Source organism: Nannospalax galili, unplaced genomic scaffold (genome assembly GCF_000622305.1).
Source record: "Nannospalax galili isolate Female #2095 unplaced genomic scaffold, S.galili_v1.0 scaffold39, whole genome shotgun sequence".
NCBI lineage: Eukaryota > Metazoa > Chordata > Mammalia > Rodentia > Spalacidae > Nannospalax > Nannospalax galili.
In genome coordinates, this window is record NW_008346683.1 from 7,906,415 (window position 1) to 7,917,631 (window position 11,217).

An 11,217-nucleotide genomic window follows, 5' to 3' on the forward strand; every position below is an offset into this window, starting at 1 on the left:
CTTTGAAGCTATTTCATGTTCTGGTTTCTGCTAGGAACTGTCTTTCCATTCATCACTCTCACTTGAAGTAAGCTAGAAGCATCAGTGCAGTGTATTGAGACTGGAGAAAATGGGCTTCTTCCTCAGACCCTGGACTGTGGGAGGATACTGTGGCTTCTGGCAGGTCACTTGGCAATGAGCAGCAAGCCCCCCCCCCCGCCCCGCCCCGAGAATGCCAGCTCCTGACTCACACACCCCATTTCAGGCTTAGCACATGGGTTAATAAGACAAGTGCAGAAAGAGGCACGAATGTAAATAAGCTTGCTGTGACTTTGTTTATGGTAGCAGAAAATTGGTTTTAAAAAGAATAATCAGGGTGGGGATGTAGCTCAGTGCCAGATGGCATGCATGAAGCATCCATTCAGTCACCAGCACTGCAGCAAACAAGCCCCACAAAACAGAGTTCAGTTTTATAATAAAGCATTAGTACGGCTATTTCTCTGTATTTATTCACATGGAGGGAAAATGCCCATTGTTTATTGTGAAATGACAAAGGACGTTATAAAGCAGCGTGTAGCATGGTCCACTACACTTACGGGTCTATACTAACCCAATACAGAACATCACTAATAGGATTTTCCAGCCATGGGTGTATGAATAATTTTTGCTCTTTGTGTGTTTTCTTTATTTTGCAAACATTTTGTTTAAAAACATTTTTGACAGAAGAAACAATAGTGGTCTTGTTACTATTTCAGTGAAGCGAAAGGAAAAAAAAAGCCTTTTCTGAGAAGCTGGGTTAAGGATAGATAATTAATATGAAGAGCTCGCTCTTACCACTGTCACATTTCACTCCTCGCCAGCCAACGTCACAGTCACAGGAGCCATCTCCTGAGGGTCCTTGGCTGCATCTTCCGTGGACACAAGAACATACTAAATGGAAAAACACATGAAAATGATCAGACTCTGACCCATGTTCAACATTTCCTTTATCATTTCCCGAATGTACTTTCCTCCACCCCATCCTCTGACCTTCAAGGACTGGAGTCACAGGAAGGACTATGCACAGGACACATGGACGTAGGCAAACAGGCCAATTAGGTCACATTTCAACAAAATAGTTCATGCCACAGTTCGGAGACTGTGTGGCATTGCAGGTCTGTGACCCACACTGTGGCAGGTTGTCCTCAGCCCAGGTAGCCTTCTTCAGTGACATTGAACTGTTGGTTCTTTTGTTTTATAGCAGGATCCTAAACTTCTTTCAGAACTTGATGAAAGTATGAAAAAGCCATAGGGAAATCTACTATGTTGTAAGACAATTTAAAAATACTATTAAAAAAAGAGTTTGAAGGGAGATACCCTTCATGGCTGAGTAATGCCATGGGTTATTAAAGGGTAGCACCCACATTTAGGGTGTTTTATAGCAGGATCCTGAACTTCTTTCAGAACTTGATGAAAGTATGAAAAGCCATAGGGAAATCTGCTATGTTGTAAGACAATTTAAAAACACTATTAAAAAAGGAGTTTGAAGGGAGATACCCTTCATGGCTGAGTAATGCCATGGGTTATTAAACAAAAATCCCAGTGCCAATTGTGGGATAGTTCCTTATGAGCTGTTGGTCGCGGAGGTTCAAAGGCTCCCAAAACAATACAGAGTCTGAACATTCCTCTTACCTGCCCACCAGAACTAGATAATAAGAATTTACTGCTGAAGACACAATATACTTTGGTTACAAGATAGAAATCAAGCTGGAACTGGGCTGGAAGCTTCTTGCCTACTGGATAGCTTTCAGAATGCCAGAAGATGCTTTGCAATCTGATGGGGGTGAAAAGTTTTCAATGGTGTTACCTAGCTGGGAACCCTTTGAATACCAATCTGCAAGGCAAGATGTGACCACTAGTGCATCTAGTGGCCACTGTTATGGGGGTACCAACTGATTTCTGGTTGGATTTTAGGCCCACTCCACAGAAGGAACTCACACCTGTTATTGTAAACCTGGTCAGATCCCATGGTTAGGGAGGTCAAAGGTCCTAGAGGGGGAACCTACTACTGTTGCTTTGCCAAGTGGACACGGTATCAAATTGCCTTCTAAATAGGTTTAGACTCATAGATTACTGCTGTTCTCAGCCTTAGTCAGAGAACTAAACTAACTTACTAACTTCCTTCCTTCCTTCCTTCCTTCCTTCCGCTACTTCTAACTACTAGTATGAAATGGAAACTGGAAATGGGTGAGAAGGACTTGTTCCACTCCCCCCTCCTTCTTCCTTCTTCTCTCTTCCTCCCTCCTTCCCTCCTTCCCTTCCTCCCTCCTTTTCTCTTTCTTTCACAGTGGACAGTAGTTAATGCAGAGGCTCTTGCTGTTCTCGGCCTTAGTCAGAGAACTAAACTTCCTTCCTTCCTTCCTTCCTTCTTCCCTCTCTCCCTCCCTCCCCCCTTCTTCCTTCTCTCTTCCTCCCTCCTTCCCTCCTTCCCTTTCTCCCTCCTTTTCTCTTTCTTTCACAGTGGACAGTAGTTAATGCAGAGGCTCAGAGCTGGTTAAAGTGCTGAGAATGAGTGGCACAAGTGGCTATTGAGTGCTCAGTCCTGACTAGGACATCTATATTATCCCTCCAGGCCAGGGAACATTGCCGAGGAAGGAGTGAGAAGAGTACAAGAGCTGGAGGGTGTAAAGAATGCTGCAAAATGCGGTCTTCTAGGTATGACATGCTATGGCATCAATGAACTCACAGCAGCAGTACTACTTGGACAAGACCTGCACAAGACTGGGCGCCTCAACACTCCATCACTGATGGGGGAGTTACAAGAACTGGAGGGTGTAATGAATGCTGCAAAATGCGGTCTTCTAGGTATGACATGCTACGGTATCAATGAACTCACAGCAGCAGTACTACTTGGACAAGACCTGCACAAGACTGGGCCCATCAACACTCCATCACTGATGGGGGAGGGCCTCATAAGGCTTCACTCTTCCCCAAGGAACTATGGGTACGGGCAGTTAGAGGTTGGAGGAGGAGGAGGAGGAGTCACAGTTCTCAGCGTAGTCACTGGCACACTGCCCTTGCTCAGGTAAATACCCCCCCCACGCCATGTTCATGCAGGCAACACTAATTAGATGCAGTGACTCATAAAATAGACATGAAAATAGGAGGAAGAAGAAGGGGTAGTGGGAGAGGGAAGGGGATGAGAGGAACCTTGATGAGTCACAGTTCTCAGCGTAGCCACTGGCACACTGCCCTTGCTCAGGTAAATAACCCCCCCCCGCCATGTACCATGTTCATGCAGAAAACCCTAATTAGATGCAGTGACTCATAAAATAGACATGAAAATAAGAGGAAGAAGAAGGGGTAGTGGGAGAGGGAAGGGGATGAGAGGAACCTTGATGGTTCCTGTGCGGCTCAAGTAAGATCATTTGGACCAATCTGTTTTGGTTTTCAAGCTGCTGAGCAATGTCCATAATTCAACTTTAGTCATGGTGATTAACATATATAGGCAAATAGAGGAACATGGTTGGGTTGGGAATATCAGTGAACAGATTGGCGGTAGGTTGGTATGTTCAGGTCAGTGACTGGAAGTGTTCAAAATACTGCTCTCTATACAAATGTCACAATACAGTCTTTATTTTTTTTTAATTTTTAAAAATACCGTGGGTGTCTCTCTTGTAGCCCAAGCTGGTCTCAAACTGTGTCAATCATCTTGCCTCAGCCTCCTAACTGCTGGGATTACAGGTGTGAGCCACCATTCTGGATTCACAGAGGGTCATATAATTTGCAATAACAACGTCAGGAGGGATTGTTGCTGTCTGGGGAGAGACTGCGTAGGGAGACAAGACACTGTTGCGCTTTTTTTCTCACTGCATGCTACTGGCCAGTTTTGATTGCAGGAGCCCAGAGATGCAGGAGCATGGACCCGGGGCAAGGGACCAGGGGGCAAGAAGCAGGGGTCAGGGGAGGGGGTCAGGGGGAAGGGAGCCAAGGCTGGGAGGCGATGCTCACCTTGGTCACAGTGGATTCCATACTTGCCCTCTGTACAGGTTTCACAGGCTGTCCCGTTGAAGCCCTGCCCACACTCGCACAAGCCCGTGCCATTCACGCCATCCAGACAGATGCCATTCCCAGAGCACGTATTCTGACCTGTCCCAGGGCAGGCCTGGCACTGCGGGCCAAAGAAGCCGGCACAGCATGCTCTTGTCTGAAAAAGAAGGACTCGACTGGGCACATGCTTCTCTCTGCTCTGGGGACTCTGGGACTCTGAGCCTACCTGTTTCTTAGACCCCAGAGCTTGTGAGGGGTGTGGACAGAGCCCTCGGAGGCCTGGATGGGGCTCAGCAATTTCCCAGGTCACTTGCTAGTCACCCAAGGTTGGGAAGAGGGAAAATCCAAAGGTAAGTAAGTGATGAGGAGGAAGAAAGCAGAGGATGGGCGGCAGGAACAAAGCAAGGAACCACACACATAAGCCTGGTGTGGTGGTACATGCCTGCAATCCTAGTGCTTGGGAGGCTGTGGAAGGATGGCCAGTGTGTGGACAGCCTGGGGAGGCTCTGCCTCAAACAACAGCCCCCATCCTACCCTTTTTTAAAACAGGGTTTCACATAGCTTAGGCTGGCCTTGAACTTCTGATCATCTTCCCCTATCTCCTGAGTGTTAGGATTATAGGCTGGTGCTCCTGAACAGCTCCAAACAAGAAAGAATAACGCATCAGATGCTAGAGGAGTGGTAGAACCAACAGGCTGTCAGCATCCCCACCCAGGGATCCTTCTCAATGGATGTTATTTCATTTACTACAGGCCTGGATCCCTTTGTCATTTTATGAGTCTTTCACAGTTCAGGGAAGGCCTGTAGGTCTGTTTGGCTTTGGTCTGCCTTTATTCTCAAGTACATTAAAACTCCAAACCTCTTCTAATCCAATACTCTGCAGCTTAAACCCCAACCCCCTTGAAGGAAGAGGTCCCATTCTCTGAGGAAGAAGAAGGACAGGAAGTCATAAGGAACTTTCTGGAAAATTCTGACATGACATCCAAAGATACTGGGTTCTTGGGGTCCCATTTTCTGAATGACTAAAGAGTCCTGGTCTCCCCTTAGTGACTTCCTTTGTCTCTTCCTTAATTAGGTTTAATTGTACAGGCACCTGTGTGTGTGTGTGGTGGGGCTCTTCACCTCTCAGACCCTCAATTTCTTCCTTCCAAAATGGGATGCTTTGGTTTTTACCCATTTCTGATTTGCAGGCTTTTTTGTTTTCTTGTTATCACTACTACTTGGGTGACGATGGTGAAGATTAGGAGGAGGAAGAACAGCTGCAGACGCATTCTGAAAAGTCTAGCTATGATTGAGTTTCCCAGCATTACTTAGGATGGCTAGATCATACTCACAATGACAGTTTTTACACACTTGGTCTGGCACCCAATGAATGCGGATCTCCTCCCCATGAAATAAATGGTGTAGATGCATTTCCTCATTTCATCACCCTATGAAATAGTAAGGAGGTCAGCAGCCCTTCCTGAGGAAAGTGGATTTCATATTTCTGTAAATAGGGAAGTGGGTGGGGCTTTTCTCTCCTAGAAAGGAAGGCTGCAGCTGCTTGGTGCTGCTTCATAAGCTAGAAAACAAACAAAACCTCACAGTGTTGACTGCAGCATGCCAGGTGGAAAATCCAAACAGTTCCACTGTAAAGAAGTGTTCTAGGAGAAGAACATGTCTCTAGAAGACCAAGTCAATTTGGGAATAACTGAAAAGTAAAGCAGATAAAAATGTCCTTCCAGCCCAGTGTATTCATTAAGTTTGAGCTTCAACATGGGAATTGACTTATATTCTGTCCAGTCTAAGAAATAATTGCTTGCTCATAAAGATTTATAGTACAAGATCAAATTAAAACTCAAGTGAGAAATTCAGTATTTTTAAACTTATTTTAAAATGCTTTATATAAATTCTTATGATGGACCTGAGAGTTGTAGGGTTAATCAAAATCATTGATTTGGACACCCCAGAATACTCATCGTTGGTCTCATTATTCATTTTTTTTTACCACAGATTATTATAATTATGGTACGGAAGGCACACAAGTGCTTATTCTTTGTAATGGTTGTTAGCAGAAGTGGCTCTCAGAGAAAAGAAGCTACGGGTAACATAGAGCGGTAATTAATTCAAAGATGTTTGCTTCTCTCATATTTGCATCTGTTTCTTTGAGAGTCACTTGTAACTTCAATTATGAAAAGAAACCAGGCGGGTAGCATGTATTGGGGTGGGCTCTGGTTTGGGACAGGGAGTCTGTTTTCTCTGATAAAGCATCTTGCTGCTGTCCTTCACTAGTGAGTATAAAAGATGCAGAAAGTGAAAAAAATACCATCTTGTATTGCATGTTGGTTTATGGGCTCATTTCTATTTAGTCATTAATTGAATTTTACCTTGGTTCCTCAAAAATGCATATAAGACTACAAAGACGCATCCCTTAGGGAGAAGGGTTGTGAAATACTGTCTTCTGGGAATGACACAGCTAGTGTAATTAGGATCTCACAGCAGCTGTGGTTGCCTGCACTGAGCCTACCTACAACAGTCAGTCACAGATGGGAGGAGCCCATGGACCGTATCTCTTTTGGGGGAACTATTGGTTATAATGGATGCTGGGAGAAGAGGAGTCCTTGTCTTTAGGTGTATATCCAGGGCTGAGCCCACCAGGGACCTATGGGTAATTCCACATCCATGTACATAGACAGCCCTGGCTAAACTCAGTGGCTTACAAAACAAAACAAAACGACATGAAGATAGGAAAGGGACTTGTAGGAGGAGGGGCGTTGACAAGGGTGTGGGGGGGTATGAGTAATCAGAATGTATTATATACATGTATGAAACTGCCAAATAAATTTTATGGAAATAAAAGTAAAATTTAGAAGATGAAAAGGAGGAAGTGAGCAGAGCACAAGCACTCATTGCTCTCCACTTCCTGACTGGGTGCAGTGTGACCAGCTGCCTCTAGCGCCTGCTTCTGTGTATTCCCTGCCGTGATGGATTGTGACCTTGAACTGTGAGCCAAATAAACACTTTCTCTCTTTTATAAAAAGAGGTACATACTATATAATAAAGTAGAATTAATACCTAAGGAGGGAAGGAAGGCAGTGAAACTGAGGTGTGCTTGTGATTTGCTTTCTAATTTGGGTGCCTTCTTATTTGGAGATTATTTTACCAAAGATGGGAAAAAAATTACTTACGAGTGGTTTAGTTCCGAGTGGGCAGACTGCTTGCTGGGGACACTTCCCACACTTTCCCTTGGTAAATGCAGAAACAAATAGGATATTCCAAGGTTATTAATTTTAATACAAAATGAAGCTGTGAATATGAGCCCAAAGCTGTGGGTTTTAGAATGCAGAACTGGGAATCAGTTCTGGGAACTGGGAACATCTGCTCAACGTCTTTAACACTGTTTGAGACAAACACTTCACTTCAGGTCTTGCATGCCTGAACATTGCTTTTTCCTTACAATAGTCCTGACTCTAATAACCCTTTAACACATGGAAGTCTTTACTCACTTAAATCTGAATTGCTTTAGCAGCTACTCCACTTATTGATCTACTGGAACCTCTGTTTAGTGGGTCAGAGGCAGAGATTAACAATGTGTCATACACAGTGCCCACCTTGGGGGCATGTGGTCTTGCTGATGGCAGCAGACATCTGTGCTACTCCACAGAAATAGCACATACAAAGAGCTAAAGTTAAGAATGGCACAAACTCTTGCATGTTATCTAAAATAGAAGGAGGTCAACGTGTCTAGTTTTTAGCTTGGTATCTGCTTGACAGTGTAGTGTCACTGTTGAGAGTTCTGTTTCTAGGGCCACGCTACCTGGATTTGAACCTCTTCTCTGCCATTGCTAATGAATGAATAAAGATGCATTATCTAACCTTTTTGTGGCTTATTTTCCCTCCTGTAAAATGGGAATAGTCATAGTACTTATGTTTTAGGGTACTGTGAGGATTAAATGGGTTAATACAAGTAAAACGTTTAGAGCAATACCAGGTGCATATCTATTACCTAATAGATATCAGCAGCTGGGGCTGGAGAGATAACTCAGTGGTTAAGAGCACCGGCTACTCTTGCAGAGGACCCAGGTGCACTTACAGGCATGCAGGCAACACACTCATTCACATAAAATAATAAAAAATACCAGCAGTTGTTACTATTTCTAAAAGACCCTACACTGTCTCACAGACTGCCGTGGAAAGCTTTCATTATTGCACGACATGTTACACTGAATTCATCCATTTCCATACTCCTCATCTAGTAAATCAGGCTTAGCCAATGCCTGCCAGAGGCGCACCAGGAACCCCTCACTGGCATGATTTCCTTTTGCAAAGGAGCCGAGGCTTCAGAATCCCACTCTTTCCTCAACACAGTCCTCCAGATAACCTTTCCCAGGCATACCAAGTACATTCTATCACATTAGGCGATAAGCCCATTGAACACTGGGACGTGGAACATTGGGATGTGTTTTACTGGGCTGTAAAGTGTAGCCTGATTTTGGTACATTGGATATTCACTGAGTAAAAATTTTTTTTTTTTTAGTACTGGTGATTGAACCCAGAGCCTCATCCACACTAGGCAAATGCTCTACACAGAGCTACGTCCCAGTTGTAATAACGGAGTTTTGGGATTAAACTGAGAATACTCTAACAGAAAAATTATTAAGCTTAAAAATTACTTTAAAACAAACCATCAACCATTATTCTCATTGGTCCTAGATACAACTTACTCGTAAAATAGTGGTGTCATTTTTGTCACATCTATTCTTCTGAATTTCCAGAACTTTCCCCAGGCCATGGATCACTCCTTTATCAGTGGCTACATTTGTGTAGTTTATTGGAGCTTCATTTACATATAGCTGTGAACAATAAAATCAAATATGACTTTATTAAGGTGGCATGAGGGGAGACATGGAGGCTCTCATTATGACAACAGCCCAATTTAGTTTACCTAGAAAATAGAACATTGTGTGGATAAAGCTCTAGCTTGGAGAGGGGAGGCTGAGTCATAACCCTGCATCTGGTACCATGTATCTGAGTGATATGGGGCCAACTGCTTCCCCTCTCTGAACCTCAACATTTCCTTTTGTAAAAGGAACAGTTTGTTCTAGATAATACGTAGTGTATTTCTCTATCATCTCTCAAATTAATTGGTTTATGTTTGTTTGAAAATTACTGCCTTATGATTCTTATGCTCATGCCCATAGGCAAGCTGGCCATATGGACATGCTCAGTTGTCTTGTGGTTTGGTAGTCCACAAGGTGTGGATGCCTCTCATAACCAAGACACAACACAACTTATCCTTTCAGCACATCTCTATCCCTGGCTAATTTGCAGGGAACTCTCCAGGAAGTTAAATGACAATGAGGCAGAGAGAGGAAGACTTATTATACTAAGTAGAAAATGTGTTAGTCTTCAATAAGGACTTTAAATTCATAAAATAATACATTAGGGGGCAGAAGAGATGGCTCAGTGGTTAAGAGCCCTGGCTGCTCTTGTAGTGGACCCAGGTTTGAATCCCAGCACCTACATGGCAGTTAACAACTGTCGTAACTCCAGTTCCAGGGGATTTAACATCCTCTTCTTACCTCTATGGATGCACTTACATACATACAAACAATTCACTCATACACATAAAAATAATAAAATAAAATATGAAAAAATATATTGGACAGTATCATCAACACTTTCTACTGTAGCAATATTAAAAACGACCCTATTAAGAGCTTACATTTGAATTGCCCCTGAATACTACAGTCTCAGATGACTGGCTTGCAGTGAAGTGGATTTCTGTTTGGATGTTGGGATAAGTCATGACTGAGCTCAGACTGGTATCTTGTGGTCAGTGTACATTCAGAAAATCATTAGGAAAAGCATTTGATCTCAAATGGTGGGCATAGCACAAATTTCTAGAATTCGAAGGTGTGAGCCATTTTTGAATATCCAAACAGCAGAATATTTGATGTAATTCTTCTTAATTTGGCATTTAAAGAGTCTGAATCATTTCCATCATGAGATGTATCCAGAGAATTATGGGTTGCATTTGAAATTTGTTATAAACACATCTACTCAATTAGAAAGTACTTTCCCTCCTCTTCCATTGTTGTGAGAGAAAGTGAACGACTCTCAGTAAGAGCAAAGATTCTATTGTGTGCATAGTACTTGCTCTAAATCAGATAATTTCTAGACTAATGGAAATGAACATCATAGCACTGAAAACTGATTCAATTAGCAACATTCAAATATTCATCTCTACATGATGAAGTAAAGATGATAGATGAAAAACAAAAAAATGAAAGCTCCCTATCAATAAGGAAATTTCCAACTCTGGAAATAAAAAAAAGCGTTTAAAAGGAAAATGTATTTAGCTAGACTCCTAATTCCCCAGATGAAGTCAGAGAAAAATATTTGAAATAAGAGTCTCCAAGTAATGAAGAAAGGAACAGATAGATCCACTTTAAAAATTCTCTAGTTTATGACCTCCTCCATCGGGGTAGCTGCTGGGAACTTAGCAGACCGCCAGAGTGTGCTGGGTTCTGGCCTCTCTCTGGCCTCCAACTACCAGAGGGCCTGAAAACCCAGGGGACAGCCTGACAGCCCCCAGATCCTGCCTCCCTGTGGTGGTGAGCTTCCCCTAACTGCACCATACCATCCCCCAACCTGGGATTTTGTGAGGCCCCTCCCAAGGCTCCAGGGCAGATCTGCCTTTGGTAGGCTAAAGCTGAGATCCTAGCAGACAGCCTGAGAGGGTGGGTTAGGACCTCCATCTGGGTAGCTGTTGGGAGTTTAGCAGACCACCAGAGAGTGCTGGGTTCTGGCCTACCTCTGGCCTCCAACTACCAGAGGGCCTGAGAACCCAGGGGACACCCAACCTGGGATTTTGTGAGGGCCCTCCCAAGGCCCCAGCGCAGATCTGCCTTTGGAAGGGTAAGGCTTGGATCTCTGCAGACCACCAGAGAGTTCAGGTTCCCCTCCGGCCTCCTTCTGGCATAGGGTTGACAACACACAGGACTGCCTGAGAGAGCCTGGATCCTGCCTCCACATGGTGAAGGAAGCCTGAGTATACCTGACTAGAACCTGAACTGGGCTTCTGTGGATATCCTTGAATAGCTGATCTGAAGCCATCAGTTCCCTCCAAAATAAAACTGAGAAAACATGAACCCTGTACCAACCAGCTTTACATAACCAATAAAGAAAGGATCTAGGCACCTGGATAATACAAACAGAAGCATACTT

At 43.7% G+C, this 11,217-nt stretch overlaps 1 protein-coding gene across 1 annotated transcript in view; it reads right to left on the bottom strand.

Moving 5' to 3' along the window:
- The window catches only part of Stab2 (stabilin 2), a 162,229-nt gene that overhangs the window by 57,855 nt on the left and 93,157 nt on the right, over window positions 1-11,217 (bottom strand). Inside the window, 5 exon segments of the mRNA XM_029568320.1 lie at window positions 814-909; window positions 3,970-4,165; window positions 5,343-5,438; window positions 7,176-7,232; window positions 8,712-8,840. Coding sequence (XP_029424180.1) covers window positions 814-909; window positions 3,970-4,165; window positions 5,343-5,438; window positions 7,176-7,232; window positions 8,712-8,840 — 574 coding nt within the window.